The sequence below is a fragment of the Canis aureus genome, chromosome X (assembly GCF_053574225.1).
Source record: "Canis aureus isolate CA01 chromosome X, VMU_Caureus_v.1.0, whole genome shotgun sequence".
Classification (NCBI taxonomy): domain Eukaryota; kingdom Metazoa; phylum Chordata; class Mammalia; order Carnivora; family Canidae; genus Canis; species Canis aureus.
The window spans coordinates 59,541,866-59,562,557 of NC_135649.1; the positions used below are offsets into that span (position 1 = coordinate 59,541,866).

Consider the following 20,692-nt stretch of genomic DNA (forward strand, 5'->3'; position numbering starts at 1 on the left):
TAATGTTGGCAGCAAACCTGTCCATGGAGTCTGGCAAGCCAGAAAGACTGGCATGAGATATTCAAAGTCATAAATGAGAAAATATACATCCAAGAATACTTTATTCAACAAGGCTGTCATTCAGAATATAAGGAGAGGTGAAGGTTTTCCAGGATAAACACAAAATAAAGGAATTTTTGAACACCTAACCACTCCTAAAAAAAATATTAAAGGTGGCCCTTTGAGCAGAAAGAGAGATCCTCAAAGTAACAATGACTAGAAAGGAACAGAGCCAACCTACAGGAACAGTGATTATACAGGTAATACATTGACATTAAATTCATGTCTTTCAATAATTAGTCTGAATATAAATGGACTAAATGCTCCAATCAAAAGATACAGGTAACAGAAGGGATAAAAAAAAATAAAAAAGACTTATTGATATACTGCTTCCAGGAAAAACATTTTAGACCCAAAGACACCTCCATTTTGAAAGTGAGGGGATGCAGAACCATTTATCATGCTAATGTACTTAAAAAGAAAGCTCAGGTAGCCATTCTTATATAAGACAAACTAGATTTTAAACCAAAGAGTCTAGTAAAAGATGAAGAAAGACACTATACCATATTAAAAGGGTCTATGCAACAAGATCCAACAGTTTTAAATATTTATATCCCTAACTTGGGAGTGGCCACTTCTGTGAACCAATTAATAACAAAATTAAAGAAACACATTGTTCACAATACAAAAATAGTAAGGGACTTTAACATTCCACTCACACAATAGACAGATAATATAAACAGAATATTAACAAGGAAATAAGGACTTTCAATGACATACTGGACCAAATAGACTTAACAGATGTATTCAGAGGATTTCATCCTAAAGCAGCAGAATACACATTCTCTACTACACATTGAACATTCTCCAGAACAGATCACAAACTGGCTCACACATCAGGTCTCAACTGCTACAAAAATATTGAGATCATAACATGCATGTTTTCAGACCACAATGCCATAAAACATGAACTCAGCCACAAGAAAAAAACTGGAAGGGCCACAAGTACATGGAGGTTAAAAAGCATCCTAGTAAAGAATTAATGGGTCAACCAGAAAATTAAAGTTTTTTAAAAACTGGAAGCACACGAAATTATAGCAAAAACAGTTCAAAACCTTGGGATACAGCAAAGGCAGACTTAAGAGGCAGGTACATAGTAATACAGGCCCTTATCAACAAACAAGGAAAGTCTCATATACACCAAGTAACCTTACAGCTTAAGGAGCTGAAAAAAGAACAGCAAAAATGTCTAAATGCAGAAGAGAAGTAATAAATGTTAGAGCAGAAATCAATGATAAAGAAATAAACAACAACAATAGAACAGATCAACAAAAGGAGGAGGTGTTAATTGAAAGAAATAATAAAATTGATAAACGCTTACTCAGGATTATCAAAAAGAAAGTCCATTAAAACCAAATTGTGGAAGGAGCCAAAATATCAATTGATAGATGAATGGATAAAGAAGATTTGATGTATATATACAATGGAATATTATTCAGCCATCAGAAAGGATATTTACCATTTATACTGATGTGGATGGAACTGGAGGGTATTATGCTGAGTAAAACAAGTCAATTGAGAAAGATAATTATCATATGGTGTCACTCATATTTCAATATATGGAACATCACAGAGGATCATAGGGGAAGGGAGGAAAAGAAAATGGGAATAAATCAGAGAGGGAGACAAACCATGAGAGACTCTTAACTCTAAGAAACAAACTAAGGGTTTCTAGGGGGAGGTGGGTGGGTGGGTCAGGTAATTGAGTGATGGGTATTATAAAGTGGGCACAAAATTTAATGAGCACTGAGTGTTATATGCAACTGATAAATTATTGAACACTACATCTGAAACTAATGATGAAATATACATTGATAATTGAATTTAAATTTAAAAAAGAAAGGAGAAAAGATGGAAATAAATAAAATCATGAAGGAAAGAGCAGAGATCACAACCAATACTGAAGAAATACAAACAATTAAAAGTGAATATTATAAGCAATTATATACCAGCAAATTAGGCATTCTGGAAGAAATGGATGCATTCCTAGAACCATATAAACTGTCAAAACTGAAGAAGGAAAAAAATAGAAAACCTGAAGAGATCCATAACCAGGAGAGAAATTGAATCAGTAATCAAAATTATACCAACAAACATGAGTTCCTGGCTGGCTGTCTTCCCAGGGGAATACTACCAAATATTTAAAAAAAATTAATATCTATCCTTCTGAAGCTGTTCAAAAAAATAGAAAGGGAAGGAAAATTTACAAATTCATTCTATGAGGCCAGCATTACCCAAACCGAAGACTCCTCTGAAAAGGATAATTACAGACCAATATCCCTGGGGAAATTGGATGTAAAAATTCTCACCAAGATACTAGCTATGAGGATCCAACATTACTTTAAAAGGATTATTGATTTATTCCTGGGCCTGCAGGGGTGGTTCAACATCCAGAAATCAATCAATGTGGTACGCCACATTAATACAAGAATGGACAAGAACCATATGACCCTCTCAGTTGATGCAGAAAAAGAATTTGACAAAATACAGTATCCACAGTGTGTGTGTGTGTGTGTGTGTGTGTGTGTGTGTGTAGGAATAGTGGGAACAGATCTTAATGTCATAAAATCTTTATGTAAAAACCCATAGCTAATATCATCCTAAATGGGGAAAAACAGAAACCTTTTTACCCTAGTTCAGGAACAGAACAGGGATGTCCACTCGCACCAATATTTTCAACATAGTACTGGAAATCTTAGCCTCAGAAATTAGACAAAAACAAGAAGTACATAGAACCCAATTGGCAAAGAGGTCCATGAGAGACTCTTAACTCACTCTGCAGTAGACATGGTACTCTAAGGAGAAAACCTGAAATATTCCCCTGAAAATTGCTATAACAAATACAACAAAGTCATGGGATATAAAAGCAAGGCACAGAAGTCAGCTATATTTCTATACATTAACAATGAGTCAGAAGAAAGGAGATAAAATCAAGGAAATGATCCCATCTACAAATGCACCAAGAATCATATCTAAGAATAGGCCTAACATAATAGTGAAAGTGAATATAAGGGAAAGGAGAAGAAATGTGTGGGAAATATCAGAAAGGGAGACAGAACATAAAAACTCCTAACTCTGGGAAACGAACTAGAAGTGGTGGAAGGGGAGGAGGGCGGGGGGTGGGGGTGAATGGGTGATGGGCACGGGGGGGGGGCACTTGATGGGATGAGCACTGGGTGTTATTCTGTATGTTGGTAAATTGAACACCAATAAAAAATAAATTTATTAAAAAAAAGAATAGGTCTAACAAAAGCTGTAAATGATGTGTACTCTAAAAACAATGGAATACTCATGAATGAAATCGAGGAAGGTACAAATAAATGAAAAAGATTACATTCCCATGGATTAGAAGAAAAATTTGTTAAAATGTCTATGCTTCTCAAAGCAATCTACATAGTCAATGCAATCCCTATCAAAATACCATGAGCATTTTTCACAGAGCTGGAACAAGCAATCCTAAAATGTGAATGCAACCAGAGAAGGTCCTGAATAAACAAAAGAATGTAGAAAAAGAAAATCAAAGCAATCACAATTCCAGACTTCATTTGTGTTACAAATCTGTAAACAACAAGACAGTGTTACTGGAACAAAATTACACACATTGATCAATGCAACAGAATAGAGAACCCAGAAATAAACCCCCAATTCTATGGTCAACTTATCTTCCACAAAGCAAGAAACAATATCCAATGGAAAAAAGACAACCTCTTCAAAAAATGGTGTTGAGAAAACTACAGACAGCCATATGTAGAAGAATGAAACTGGACCATTTTCTTACAGTATATACAAACATAAACTCAAGATGGATGAAAGATTAGAATGTGAGACAGGAATCTGTCAAAGTCTTAGAAGAGAACACAGACAGCAACCTCTTTGACCTCAGCTTCAACAAATTATTTCAAGATACATCCCCAAACACAAGGGAAATGAAGCATAACTTGGGATTGCATTAGGACAAAAAGCTTTCCACAGCAAAGGAAACAGTCGACAAAACCAAAAGATAACCTACAGAATGGGAAGAGATATTTGCAAATAACTTCTAAGATAAAAGGTTGGTATCTCAAATTTATGAAGTACTTATCAAACAATGCCAGTACCCAAAAAACAAAAAATTCAGTCAGGTAGTGGGCACAAAACATGAATAGACATTTCTCCAAAGATGATAGACAAATGGCTCATGGACTCATGGAAAAACTGTGCAACATCACTCAGCATCAGGGAGATACAAATCAAAACCACAACAAGATACCACCTTACACTGGTCAGAATGGCTAAAATTAACTCAGAAACAAGAGGTGTTGGTAAGGATGTAGAGAAGGGGGAACACTGTTACACTGTTGGTCGGAATGCAAACTGGAGCAGCCAGTGTGGGAAACAGTATGGCATTTTCTCAGAAGATTAACAATAGAACTACCCTATGACCCAGAAATTGCACTACTATGTATTTATCCAAAGGATACAAACATAGTGATTCAAAAGAGCATATGCACACCAATGTTTATATTATCACTATCCACAATAGGGTCAATATGGAAAGAGCCCAAATGTCTATTAACTGATGAATGGATAAAGAAGCAGTGGTATGAACATATATATATACATACATATATATGTATATATATACATATACATATATATGAATATTACTCATTATTCAAAAAGAATGAAAACTTGCCATGTGCAATGACATGGTTGAAACTAGTGAGTATTATGCTAAGCAAAATAAGTCAATGAGAGAAAGACAAATACCATATGATCTCGCTCATGTGAAATTTAAAAACAAAATAGGTGAATGTAGGAGAAGGGAAGGAAAAGAGGAAAATAGAGGGGGAGGCCAAGCATACGAGACTTAACTGTGGGAAGGAAACTGAGGGTTGCTGGAAGGTAAGTAGTTGGGGGGGATATCATAACTGGGTGATGGGCATTAAGGAAGCCACTTGATGTTATGAGCACTGGGTGTCATAAGCAAATGATGAATCACTAAATTCTACCTCTGAAACTTATACTACAGTATATGTTACCTAAGATGTATTTAAATTAAAAAAATAAAGAACAATGAATTTTCTGAATGTAAAAAAATGATTACACAATTATTCATAATACTTTGAATGTAAATTGCCCAAATACTCAATTCAAAAGATGTACGCTAAGTGAATGGATAAAAACCAAGACTCCTTGGGGTGCCTGGGTATCTTAGTCAGTTAAACATCTGACTCTTGATTTCAGCTCAGGTCATGATCTCTGGGTCTTAGGATCAAGGTTGGTGTCAGGTTCCATACTCAGCGCAGATTCTCTCTCCCTCTCCCTCTGCCCCTTGCCCCTCTCATTCTCTTTCTCTTTCTATCTCTCTCTCTCTCTCTCTTTCTCTCTGTCTCTCTCATGCATATGCACACACATGCATACTTTCTTTCTCTTTCTCAAATAAATAAAATCTCAAAAAAACACAAGACTCATCTATGTTACCCAGAAGAGATTCACTTCAGACTTAAAGGCACATGCAGATTGAAAGCAAAGGGGTGGAAAAACATCATGCAAATGGAAGCAAAAATAACGCTAGGTAGTAATGCTTATATAGGACAAAATATATTTTAAAACAAACACTTAAACAAAAGACAAAGTAATACACTGCTTAGCGATACAGGGAAAAATCCAGTCAGAAGATGTGACAATTTTAAATGTCTATGCACCCATAATGGGTGCACCCATATACATAAAGTAAGTATCAACAGACTAAAGGAAGAAATTGACAATATTACAATACTAGTAGGGAAATTTAACACACTTTTATGGGAATAAATATACCATCCAGGCAGAAAATCAACAAGGAAAGAGTGGCTTTGAGTGACACATTGAACCAGATGGAGCTAACAGATTCAGAACATTCTAGTCAATGTGTGGAATGTACATTCTTTTCAAGGGCACATGGAATCTTCCTCCAAGTAAATCAAATGTTATGCCACAAAAGAAGTCTGAATCAATTCAAAAATTTGAAAATCATATCATGCATCTTTTCTAACTATAATTCTATGAAATTAGAAATCAATCACAAAAAAAATTGGAAAGAACACAAGTACACAGTAACATGCTACTAAGCAATGAATAGGTCCTACAAGAGAAAAAAGGGGAAATAAAAAAGTACATGAAGACAGATGAAGATGAAAACCCAACAGTGAGGCACCCAGATGGCTCATTCAGTTTGAGTTCAGCTCAGATCATGATCTCAGAATCTTTGTATCAAGCCCTACATCATGCTCCACACTCAACATGGAGTTGGCTTCTTCCTCTCCCTCTGCTCTTCCCTCTACTTTTGTATTCTCTCTCAAATAGATAAAATATTTTATGTTTATTTATTTTTAAATTATTTATTTATTCATCTCACACACACAGACACACACACACACACACACACACAGAGGCAGAGGGAGAAGCAAGCTCCATGCAGGGAGCCCGATGTGGGACTGGATCCTGGGACTCCAGGATCATGCCCTGGGCCAAAAGCAGGTGCTAAACCACTGAGCCACTCAGGGATCCCCTAGATAAAACATTAAAAAACAAAGCAACCACAAACTACCAAAAAAAATAAAAGGTAACTGTAAAGGAAAATTTACAGTAATACAGCCTTACATCAAGTAGCAGCAAGAAAAATCTTAAACAATCTAATTTTGTACCTAAAGGAACTAGAAGAACAAAGCCCCAAGCCAGTAGAATAAAGGAAATAATAATAGAGGAGAAATACATGAAATAGACACAGAAAACAATAAAACATCAATTAAATGAGAACTATTTTTTTGAAAAAATCGACAAGATTGATAAACATTTTGCTAGACTCAGTAAGAAGAAAAGAAAGAGGACTCAAATAAATGTAATCAGACATGAAGGAGGAGAAATAATAACTGACACCAGAAAAATATGTAGGAATAGAAGGGAAATTATGAACCACTAGATGGCATCAAATTGAACAAACTAAAAGAAATGACTAAATTCCTAGAAGCATATAACTTTCCAAAAATGAATCAGGAAGAAATAGAAAATTTAAATAGACTATTACTAGTGATGAAATTGAATCAGTAATAAAAATAAACTTCTAACAAACAAGTGTAGAACTGAGAGATTCAGTGGGTTCTACCAAGTATTTAAAGAAGAGTTAATACCTATTTTTCTCAAACTATTTGAGAAAATAGAAGGGAAAGGAAAGAGGAAAGCACAAAAATTATTCTACAAGACAAGCATAACTCTGATACACAAACCAGAAGAAGACATGACAAAAAAATATATATCTTTTTTACCCATTCACCTAGGGACCCAAGGGATACTTGGGTTGCTTCCATATTTGATGAAATACAAGAAATAACTATAAATGTGTGTATATATATATATTTTTTTTTTCAAATTACAGTTTTCGTATTTTAGGCAAATCACCCAGGACTGGAATTATTGGATCATATGGTAATTTAATTTTCAATTTTTGAGGAACTTCCATAATGTTTTCCACTGTGGCTGCACCAATTAGTAGTCAGTACCATAAGCTAAGAGAACCAGGAAGAGACTTGCCCACATTTGTGTGTGGCACTAGCCCTTGGTACCAGCTTTGGACACTGTAGTAGTCCATGACCCACCTTCAGCTCCTCTCAACCATGGTCCAAAATATCCTGGACAACACTATCTTAATGGTTACCCACGTATGAAACTTTGTTAAAGTCCTAGTTTCTAGTGAAGAAGTTATAGCACACAATTAAGTTTAAAAAAAAGGCTGCATGGAAAGAGTAAGAGGAACAGTTGGAACAGTTGAAGCAGTACAGCTTACTGCCAAAAGAGATCTTCTTGGTCTCTGATTTCTTCCATGGGGGACAGTGAAAGTGTGTGAATGCCTAGTTTCCTTAGCTGTGTGGGACAATGTCAAAAAGGTCCATTTCTCTCTCATCACATCCAGAGTATTGAGTCATGAGCAGCGTGACTATGGACAAGAAGAGGCAGAGAGAGCAGCAGATGACTCTCAGAAGGCATTAAATGAATATGAACCCAACTGTGTTAAAGACTACATCAAGAAGCCTACTCATGAGCTTCTGGGAATGCCTTTCCAATGGATCCTTAAACTGGTCCATGGGCATTCCCAAACACTGTGTGTCTCACCCATACATACTCCCATATTGTGTTTGGCTGCCTGTGCATGCTCCTGCTGGTGGTGAATGTGAGCTTTGACAAATCGCTAGTGAGAATGCACATGAACCTAACATGATTCTGTGGACCAAGAAATACCACAAACTTGAGCTTTATTGCTGCTTCTTGTGAAATAAAAACAGGCTGTCTGCACTTGTCCTCATGCTTTGCAAGATCAAGAAAATAATTCAAGTTTAAGAATTCTTTCACAAAAGGGAGCAAGAAGCATGGAGCATATATATATCCATACAAGGTCTGAGAGATCCTCAGAATTCCTAGCAGAGAAGGAAGCTATTTATCTTTTGAAGTCAATCAGTAAAGAATGGGCAAGGTGACTACTACTTCAAATATGAAAACAACATGCAAAATTTCAAGGAACATGAAGCATCAAGGATTGTAGACACCACAAAAGGATTACAGTAATTTTTCAGTAACCAAACACAAAATAATGAATATTTATGATTTACCTGATAAAGAATTCAAAATAGCTATTTTAAGGAAGCTCACTGAACTATAAAAACACAGAAAAATAATTCAAAAAATGAGGCAAACAATACACAAGCAAATTGAGTAGTTTAACAAAAAGGATAGAAAACATAAAAGAAAGAAATTCTGGAGCTGTGAAACATCATGGATGAAATAAAAAATTAATAAAGAACAAAAGCAAAAAAAAAAAAAAAAAGAACAAAAGCAGAAAAGATAAAACAGAAGAAAAGAATGTATGAATTAGAAGACAGAATCCTTTAAATTATTGAGTAAAATGAAAACAAAAAATATAATGAAAAATATTTAGGAAAGCTTAGATAATTTATGACATGCAATCAAAAGAATCTATTAATTATCGAAGTCAGAAGTCTTACAAGCCAGGAGAGAGTGGGATGATATATACAAAAAGCTGAAAGAAGAAAATAAATTGCCAGTGTAAACCACTCTATTTTAAAAGTTGTCCTTCAGAAATTATGGAGAAAAATAATTTTCCAGACAGACAAAGCTGAGGGAGTAAATTATCACTAGACCTTTTTTTTCCTTCAAGAAATGCTGAAAGAGGGATCCCTGGGTGGCGCAGCGGTTTGGCGCCTGCCTTTGGCTCAGGGCGCGATCCTGGAGACCCGGGATCCAATCCCACGTCGGGCTCCCGGTGCATGGAGCCTGCTTCTCCCTCTGCCTGTATCTCTGTCTCTGTCTCTGTCTCTCTCTGTGTGTGACTATCATAAATAAATAAAAAATTTAAAAAAAGAAATGCTGAAAGAAGTTCTTCAAGCTGAAACGAAAACACTAATTAGTAACACAAAATACATTTTTATATTTAACACACTGGTGAAAGTAATATATAGTTAAATTTAGAACACTCTAGTACTTCAATATAAATATATATGTATATATATATAAAATAATAATATATTGACCACTACTTAATTAAAGTTAAGTAGTTATCAGCTTACAATAAACTATCATATTTATAAGATGTTTTCTGTAACACTGATGTTAAAGAGAAGGGAATTCAAGCAGATTACTGGGGAAAATAATAAAGTCACAAAGAAGGAAGCAAGGGAAGGGAAGAAGAACTAATAAGGAAACTATAAAACAGCCAGGAAATAATTAATAAGATGTTACTTGTAAATTCTTACCTATCAATAATTACTCTAAATAAAAATGAACTAAATTCTCCATAGTCATAAGATGGTGGAATGAATTAGAAAACAAGAAATAATTATATGAAGCTTACAAGAGTGACACTTAAGCTTTAAGGACTTATACAGTCTCAAAGTGAGGTGATTGAAAAACATATTCCATGCAAGTGGAAACCAAAGGGAGTAGGGGAAACTATAATTATATTGCATTAATAGACTTTAAGCCACAAACAGTAAGGGCGGGGCAAGGTCAGTACATAATGATAGAGGTATCAATTTGTCAAGAGTATTTTGCAATGGTTAAATATATAAGCAACACACACACACACATATATATGATTATTTATTTATTAGAGAAAGAAAGCATGAGTGAGGTGCAGGGGAGCAGACTCCCTGCTCAGCAGGGAGCCAGACATGAGGCCAGATCCCAGGACCATGGGATCATAACCTGAACCAAAGGCAAACACTTCAGGTGCCCTGGGTATCTAAATATATTAAGTAGATACTAAAATATTTGATGAGAGAAATAGACAATACTATAATAGTAGGGAACCTCAGTACCCACTTTAAACAACAGATAGATACTCCAGACATAAAATCAGCAAGGAATCATTTAATTTGAACTATATTTTAGGCCAAATGGGCCTAAAAAACATATACAAAAAATCCCATCCAATAGGAGCAAGATACACATTTTCCTTAAGAACACATAGAACAGGGACTCCTGGGTGGCTCAGCGGTTGAGGGTCTGCCATCGGCTCAGGGTGTGATTCTGGGACCTGGGATTGAGCCCCACATTGGGCTTCTTGCACAAAGCCTACTTCTCCCTCTGCCTCTCTCTCTGTGTGTGCGTCTCTCATGAATAAATAAATAAAATCTTAAAAAAACCATATAGAACAAGCTCCATTATAGGTCATATGAAAAGTCACAAAATAAGTCTTAACAAATTTAAGAAAATTGAAATTTTATCAAATATCTTTTCCAAACACAATGGTATTAAACTAGAAATCAATGACCAAGAGGCAAACTGGAAAATCTACAAATATGTTGGAACTCATGAACACCTAATGGATCAAAGAAGAAAGGAAAAGGGAAATAAAAAAAATAGCTTTGACATAAATGGATACGGAAACATATCAAAACTTATAGGATGCTGCAAAAACAGTTCTAAGAATAAAATTTAACACAATAACTACATTATGGAAAAAAAGAATGAGCTTAAACAATCTAATTTGACATCTCAAGAAATGGAAAAAGAACAAAGTTCAAAGTTAGAAGAAAGGAAATATAAAGACTAGAACAGAAATACATCAAATACAGATTAAGAAAATAATGAAAAATATTTTAAAAACCTAAGAGCTAGTTTTTGAAAAGATAAAATTGATGAAACTTTAACTAGACTAACTGAAAACAGAGGAAAGATTCAAATAAATTAAATTATTAATAAAAAGGAGACATTACAACCGATACGACAGAAATATAAAAAGTCATAAAAAACTACTATGAAGAATTATATGCCAACAAATTTTTAAAAATAGAAGAAATGCCTGAACTTTTGGAACTCATCTAGAGTGAATCTTTAAAAAAAAAAAAGAGACCATCTAAAATGACACATAGTGAGAGTATAAGCTAGAGTGATAAACATCCTCCCAACAAAGAAATGCCCAGTAACAAAGGACTCCCCTGATGAACTGTACCAAATATTTAAATAATTAATCCAATCCTTCTGAAACACTTCCAAATTCCAAAGGTGACAATATTGCCATTTTGTGAGACATATAAAGACTGTAAAAATAAAGAAATTACAGGCCAATACCTCTATTGAATGTGAATGAAAAAAATCCTCAATAAAATATTAGTAAACTGAATTCAACAGCATATTAAAATGAGTGTACACCATGAAGAATTGGGATTCATCTTTGCAATGTAAAAATGTTCATTAAACCAAAATTAGTAAATATGCTACACCAAATAAAATGAAAGAAAAAATCATATAATTATCTCAACAGATGCAGAAAAAAAGCATTTGACAAAAAACAGCATCCTTTCATATTGAAACTCTCAACAAATTGCATATTAAGGAAATGCAGCTCAATGTAATAAAAACCATTCATTCAGGGAATATAAAAAATAGTGAAAGGGATTAAAGGGGAAAGGAGAGAAAACAAGTGGGAAATACCAGAGAAGGTGACAGAACATTAAAGACTCCTAACTGTGAAACCAAAAATTGGTAGTGCAAGGGGAGGTGGGCACGGGAATGAGGTGATTGGGTGACCTGCACTGAAGGGGGCACTTGACATGATGAACACTGGGTGTTTTACTATATGTTGGCAAATTGAACTCCAATAAATAAATAGATAATAAATAAATAAATAAATAAATAAATAAATAAATAAATAAATAAATAAACAAACAAGAAAGAAGAAAGTACAGTAAGCTGGAGGCATCACAATATCAGATTTCAAGTTATATTAGAAGCTGTAGTGATCAATGCAATATGGTATTGCCACACAAATATACACATAGATCAAAATAATATATTAGAAAACCCTAAAACGAATCCACAACTATTTGGACAATTAATCTTCAACAAGGTAGAAAGGATATACAATGGGGGAAATACAGTCTCTTCAAAAATGGTGCTGGGTCACCTAGACAAAAACATACAAAAGAATGAAATTGCACCTCTTTCTTACACCATACACAAAAAAATAAATTTGAAATGGATGAAAGATCTAAATATAAGATTTGAAGCCATCAAAATCCTGGAGGAAAACACAATCAGCAACCTCTTTGACATCAGCCATAATAATTTTTCATTAGATATGTCTCCAAACAGAAGCAAAACAGAAGTAAAAATAAATAGTTGGGACTTCCTCAAACTAAAAAGGGGCACAGCAAAGAAACAATCAACAAAACTAAAAGACAGCTATAAAATGGGAGAAGATATTTGCAAATAATTTAAATCTTTTTAAATTCAAATTCATTTTATTTAATATATACTGTATTATTAGTTTCAGAGGTAGAATTTAGTGATTCATCACTTGGATATAACACCCAGTGCTCATTACTCAAATATCCTTAAAGTCCATCACCAAATTACTCCATGCTTCCACACACTTCCCCTCCAGCAACATTCATTTTGTTTCCTATAGTTAAGAGTCTCTTATGGTTATCTGATAAAAGATTAGTATCCAATATACATAAAGAACATATAAAATTTAACATAAAAAATGAATAATGCAATTCAAAATTGTGCAGAAGACTTGGATAGACATTTTATCAAGGAAGACATACACATGGCCAAAAGACACAAGAAAAGATGTCAACATCACTAATCATCAGGAAAATACAAATCAAAACTCTAATGAGATATCACCTCACACCTATCAGAATCGTTTATTTTTAAAAAAATTTTAAAGATTTTATTGGGACACCTGGGTGGCACAGTGGTTGGGCATCTGCCTTGTGCTCAGGTCTTTATTTATTTATTCCTGACAGACACACAGAGAGAGGCAGAGACACAGGCAAAGGGAAAAGCAGGCTCCCAGCAGGGAGCCCGATGCCGGACTCAATCTCAGATCCCCAGATCACGACCTGAGCCCAAGGCAGGCACCCAACCACTGAGTCACCCAGGCGTCCTTATCAGAATGGTTTAAATCAATAACACAAACAATTTTTGGCAGGTAGGTAGAGAAAGGGGAACCCTCTTACACTGTTGGTGTAAATGCAAAATGGTGTAGGCCTTCTGAAAAACACTATGGAGGTTCATCAAAAAGTTAAAAGTATATTTACCCTATAATCCAGCATTTGCACTACTAAGTATTTACTCAAAAAATAGAAAAATACTAATTCAAAGGGATTGATTGTGCCCCTATGTTTATAGCAACATTATGTTTAATAGTCAAATTATGAAAGCAGTGTAAGTGCCAATCAATATATGAATGAATAAAGAAGTTGCATACATGTAATAGAATATTGCATATATAATAGGACTTATTCAGCCATAAAAGAAGATTGAAATCTTGCCATTACAATCATGTGGATGAAGCTAGAGAGTATTATGCAAAGCAAATAAGTCAGAGAAAGACAAATACTGTATGATTTCACTCGTATGTGGAACTTAAGAAATAAACCAAATGAGCAAAGAAAAAAACAGAGAGAGGCAAACTTAGAAACACACTCTTAATTACAGACAAAAAAAATGATGGTTACCAGAACAGAGGTGATCAAGGGGAAGGATTAAATAAGTGATAGGAGTTAATGAAAGAAATTCTTTTGAGAAGCACCAGGTAAGTATTGAATCGGTAATTTTATACCTGAAACTAATACTATAGTAATTGTTAACCAGAATTTAAATAAAAATAAAAAAGGAAAAGTAAATAATCTAATTCAGAAGAGTTAAAAAAATAAAGTTCTTACAAATATATTTATCCAAGGAAATTAAATATTTTTACACTGAAAATGTTCATACATTGATGAAAGGAAATGAAAACATTAAAAAATGGAAAGATATCTCAACTTCATGTATCAGTAGAATATTGTTAAAACGCTGGGATGCCTGGATGGCTCAGTGGTTCAGTGTCTGCCTTTGGCTCACGGAGTGATTCTGGGGTCCGGGATCAAGTTCCACATTGGTCTCCTTGCAGGCAGCCTGCCTCTCCCTCTGCCTATGTCTCTGCCTCTCTCTCTTCTCCCTCCCTCCTTTCCTCCCTCCCTCCCTCTCTCTCTCTCTCTCTCTGTATCTCTCATGAATAAATAAATAAAATATTTTAAAAAATACTGTGAAAATGCCAATACTACTAAATCCATCTAGAGATTAAATGCAATCCTGATCAAAATTCCAATAGAATTTTCCCACAGAATTATAACTAACAATACTAAGATTTGTATGGAAGCACAAGACTATGAATAGCCAAAACAGTCCCAAGAAAGAGGAATAATATGGAGATATTACTCTTTGATTGCAAACTAAAGCACAAATATATAGTAATTAAAACAGTATGGTACTGGAATAAAAACAGACATAGAACAATGGAATGTAATGAAAAACAGAGAAAGAAACCCATGCATATAAAATCAACTAATCCTTCATGAGGACACCAAGAACATACAATAGGTAATGATCATCTTTTCAATAAATGGTTCTGGGATAAGTGTATATACACATACAAAGGAATAAAAGTGGAACTCTATCTTACACAAATCACAAAAATTAAGTTTAAAATGAGTTAAAACTTAAACATAAGAACTGAAACTTTTCAACTTATAGAAGAAAACATAGGAAGAAATATTTTTGATATGCCCTTGATATTGATTTTTTAATATATGTCACTAAAAGTTCAGGCAACAAAAGCAAATATAAATACATGGGACTATATAAAACTTAGCTTTTGCAAAGCAAATGAACAATTGTTAATATTGAAAAGCAGCATGTTGAAAGGGAGAGAATATTTGGAAACCAATTATCTGACAAAGGGTTAATACCCATAATATTTAGGTAACTTACATAACTCAATATTAAAAATAGCAGACTGATTTAAAAATAGACAAATGGGGCAGCCCGGTGGTGCAGCGGTTTGGCGCCGCCTGCAGCCTGGGGTGTGATCCTGCAGACCTGGGATGGAGTCCCGCATCGGGCTCCCTGCATGGAGCTTGCTTCTCCCTCTGCAAGCTCTCTCTCTCTCTCTCTCTTTCTCTCTCTCTCTATGTCTCTATGAATAAATAAATAAAATCCTAAAATAAATAAATAAATAAAAATAGACAAATTACCTGAATAGACATTTTTCAAAGAAGGCATAAAAATGGTTAACAGGTATATTTAAAAATGCACCAAATATATAAGCAACAAAACAAAAATAAAGTGAAATTACATCACACTGAAAGCTTCTGTACATCAAAAGGAAAAATCATTGAAATGAAATGGAATGGGACAAAATATTTTGAAACTGTCTGATAAGAGGTTAACATACAATATGAGATACTCATACAACTCAATAGAGAAAAACAAATAATCAAAAAATTTTGAGTTTTAAATGTGCAAAGTAAACAAGAGAGTGGCAAATCATAAAGCAGACTTAACTGTAGGGGACAAACTGAGGGTTGCTGGAGGGGAGGTGTCTGTGGGTATCAGTTAAATGGATGATGGGTATAAAGGACAATACTTGTAATGAGCACTGAGTGTTCTATGTAAGCAACAGATCACTACACATGAAAATAACACTATACAGTATGTTAACTAACTGGCATTTAAATAAAAACTAAATAATCATTTTTTCCAAAGGAGCCACACAAAAGGCCAACAGATACATGCAGAGATGCTCAGCAAACCTAATCATCAGGGTAGCCCATATCAAAACTAGAGTGAGACATCACTTCTCATCCGTTAAAATGTCTCTTACCAAATATGAGAACTAAGTGCTGGTGAGGCTGTAGAGAAAAAGGGAACCTTTGTGCCCTCTAGCAGGGACAAATGTAAATTGGTACAGTCAGTATGAACAACAGGATGAGGTTCTTCAGTAATTAAAAATAGAACTATCAAATGATACAGCAATCCCACTTTTGGGTATTTATACAAAGCAAATCAGAAATCAAATCACTCTATAAAAGATTATATATATATTTCAGCCATGAGAAAGGGAGAAATCCTGTCATTTATGACAATAGAGATGGAACCTGAGGGCATTATCTAAAGCAAAATAAATTAGGCAGAAAGATAATACTGTATGATTATGCTTATATGTGGATTGTAAAGAGGCTTATTTCACTGAAACAGTACAATGGTGATTCTCTGGGGCTGGGTAGCATAGGGGAAATTCAGAGATGTTCAAAGGGTACAAACTTCCAGTCATAAGATGAATATGTTGCAGTGATTATAGTTAACAATGATGTATTATATACTTGAAATTTGGTAAAAGAGTAGACCTCAAATGTTCTCATCATAAAAAAAGAAATGGTAATTATATGATGTGATGGAGATGTTAACTAATCCTGCAATGGTCATAATTCTGCAATGCATATGAACCTCAAATCATCACATTGTACACCTCAAACTTACACAGTTATATGTCAATTATGTTTCAAAGAAAAAAGACCAAAAAATGAGGATACAGAAGATAAGTTAATTATAGGAGGCATATCCTTAAGTAGTGAAGAAAAATCCAATGCCCAGTGTTATGAGTTGAATTATGTCTCCCATAAAGATACATTCAAGTCCTATCATTTAGTACCTGTGAATTTGACCTTATTTGGAAACAGGGTCTTTGCAGATGTAATCAAGTTTAAATGAGGTCATACTGGATTAAGATGGGTTCTAATTCAATATTTGATGTTCTTATGAGAAGAAGGGAATTTGGACACTGACACACACAGACAGGGAGAGTATGCCATGTGATGACTGAGGCAGAGACTGGGGTGACGTATCTACAATCCAAGGAATGCCAATGATTGCTAGAAACTGCCAGAAGCTAGAAGAGTCATGGGATACATTCTTCCTCAGAGCCTTGAGAAGAAGCCCATAATGCTGCCATCTTGATTTTGGACTTTTAGTTTCCAGAAATATGAGACAATAAACTTCTAATATTTTAGGCTAGCTAGTTTGTGGTAATTTGCTTCAGCAGCCCTAGGAAACTAATACAACTTAAGTTATATTTAGATATGAGCAAGAAGAAGGTTCCTACTACAATAGGAGGAAGGCAGAAAAAGGGATTTATTTTTTTTAATTTATTTTTTATTGGTGTTCAATTTACTAACATACAGAATAACACCCAGTGCCCGTCACCCATTCACTCCCACCCCCCGCCCTCCTCCCCTTCTACCACCCCTAGTTCGTTTCCCAGAGTTAGCAGTCTTTACGTTCTGTCTCCCTTTCTGATATTTCCCACACATTTCTTCTCCCTTCCCTTATTTTCCCTTTCACTATTATTTATATTCCCCAAATGAATGAGAACATATAATGTTTGTCCTTCTCCGACTGACTTACTTCACTCAGCATAATACCCTCCAGTTCCATCCACGTTGAAGCAAATGGTGGGTATTTGTCATTTCTAATAGCTGAGTAATATTCCATTGTATACATAAACCACATCTTCTTTATCCATTTAAAGATACACATAGACTAGTATATTTAGTTGTGGAAATAGTGAAAATTTCCCTTATTTTCCTCTAATAGCCAAGAGTGGGGTGGAAATCTATTTAAATTTAAGAGAAAAAATATAAGAAATAGTCATCTTAAAGGAGAGATTTGAACAGATGAGTGAAGTTTAATAGCATTGCCAGATATCTTTAATGGCCCACTTGCAGTTTAATATTATAAATTAAGCCAATTATCATGGTTACAAGGTTTTCCTCAGCCATATTCAACTTGCAAAAGTGCTACTGGGAAGTAATGGGGAAGTTGGATTTATCTAAAATTAAGGTTTTGTCAAAGAAATGTCAAAGGGAGAGTGGGTAAAGGGAATTGAAGTTGTATGCAGGAAATTATTTGTATTGGTTCACCATTAGTCTATAAGAACTTAAGATTGGTGAAGATCTATAAAGGGTAAGAACAGAAGTAAAGCCATAAGGAGAGGACTAATGAGCAATAGTTCAAAGGTAGTAAAATTAATAGTAGATCTTATAGGGGCAGAAGAATTGTTGGAGTGGGGATATTAGTGGTACCTAAAGCAGTGGTTGAAGAATGAAATGTTTGAAATTGAGATTTTGGAGAATTATGAATAGGATTGAGCCACTGAAATAAAATGGAAAGCAATATAATTTGAGAAAATAAAGTCAAATAATCAAGATGTTGGGATATGGAATGATTACATCTTAAAATCATCAGAGATTAAGACGAGAGGTAATGGCAGTGGGCCAGACAGAAAATCATGGCAAAATAAAGGGGATGACCTGGGAGTTAGTAGATGAATATAACAAGGAAAGGTATCAGGTGAGACAATCTGATGACATGAGATTCAAAGGTAGCTATTTTTTAGGGAGTAGAGAATTAAAATGAGTTGGAAATACCATTGAGGAACCAAGCATATATCTATTGCACCTCTGGATCCAGTGGTAGGAAGGGACATGGAAAGGAAAATATCTCCTACTCAAGAGGGCCTCAGGAGAAGCAGTGTATTTGAGAAAAAGCCATGTTTCAGAGAGCATGGATATCATGGATATCATTCATATAGGAGGCAGAGGAGGACATAGAAGATTTTGCTGATGACACTGTTTCAGAGATAGTGCCCAATGGTGATGTAATCCTGAAGCCTTTATGATGTAGGCAGCATCAAACGAGAAATGTCTTTCTAAAAACACTAGGAGCTCAATTTTCATTTCTCAATCAAATCATCATTTTTCTTTCTTCCACGCTGTATCAAAATTTCTGATTTTAAAAGTAATGCATACTAATTGAAAAACATCTAAACATCACAAAAAAAGAATCATTTAAAAAGGAAAAATTATTTTAGCCTAGTTTAGTTTTTTTTCTGTAGATTTTGAATTTCTGAGTCAAAGATTTTCCAGATTTTCTTTTCATAAATGAGGTTGTGCAACTTTTTATGTTTACTGGTCATTCACATTTCTTTTTCTATAAAATACCTATTCATAACTTTCAACTTTTTATGTCACCTTAAGAGTATCTTTCTTATTGATTTTATGTTTTTTTAAAGATTTTATTTTACTTATTTATTCATGAGACACAGAGAGAGAGAGAGAGAGAGGGACACAAGTAGAGGGAGAAGCAGGCTCCATGCAAGGAGCCTAAGGTGGGACTCAATCCCGGGTCTCCAGGATCACGCCCTGGACTGAAGGCGGCGCTAAATCACTGGGCCACCAGGTCTGCTCTGTTTTTTTTTTTTTTTATATTAGATTGTACCATAAGAAAATTCCAGTTTTGTAGGTAAAAGATGATTGAATACTGACAATCTCTTGAGGTTCAACTTAATACACATGGCTATTAGCTGGTGGCTCCAAGTCAATATGGTCTATATTATCTTATTTTTCTTTATAATTTCAGCAATATTATTTTAGAGGAGATCAGCTTTCAAAATAAAGACAAACATTAAAAAATGTGGCCATGAAAGCCTGTAGAAATACTATTGTTTAATTACATATTAATAATATTCATTATTTACCTAATGATTCCTTTTAAAATTCAACTCAGTATACTTTCTTTTATTGGAAACAACAGTAAATCTTCTTTTTTATCAGACCTAAAGAATGGTCTGATTTTCCTTTACATAAAATTAAGTCCATCAAAGCTGTATAATAAAGTCTTACTACATTGTTTCTTGCTTTACATTTTAAGTACCTTCACATACATTACTTCCTTTCTCCTTATAATAAGATGTGATTATCAGTACACATACACATGCACACACATATAATTGTTAAGACTATCAGCTATTTCATGAAAAATCTTAAAGTATCTAAATCTCAAAGCAAAACACTCGAAATATTGTTGAAAACTTCATACCTATGTCTAAAATTTTAATCTATAAATGAAATTCCATAATAGAAACATTACTTACATTAAAAATATAAATATGTTGCTAAATTGAGCATGTTAGTCATTAAAAATACTAAAAAAACGTATTAAACAAAGTACTTACAATCTTGGAAGAGACATTTCCCCTGCCTGTATGTTACCAGGACTTTAGCATTGTAAATTCAAACTGGGAATGTTGAGTGATGACATCATAAAGAGATTGTTAATAACAGGAAGTTGAAGGGAAAAGACAGAGTAATTATATTTTACAGTGCATAGATGCTTCTGAAATCCATTCCAAAATTGTAACTGTGTTTAAATACAATTCCGAGATTCTCAG

General features: G+C 34.3%; 1 protein-coding gene across 3 annotated transcripts in view; it reads right to left on the reverse strand.

Moving 5' to 3' along the window:
* Positions 1 to 20,558, reverse strand: part of CYLC1 (cylicin 1) — a 110,840-nt gene extending 90,282 nt beyond the window's left edge. The window contains exon 1 of one of the 3 annotated variants that reach the window (XM_077887608.1): positions 20,477 to 20,558. In XM_077887608.1, the coding sequence (XP_077743734.1) occupies positions 20,477 to 20,493 (17 nt within the window). In that variant the 5' untranslated portion in view covers positions 20,494 to 20,558. The remainder of the gene's footprint in view (positions 1 to 20,476) is intronic. The other 2 variants (XM_077887607.1, XM_077887609.1) reach the window with 2 other exon arrangements.
* Between the last annotated feature and the right edge of the window lie 134 nt (positions 20,559 to 20,692).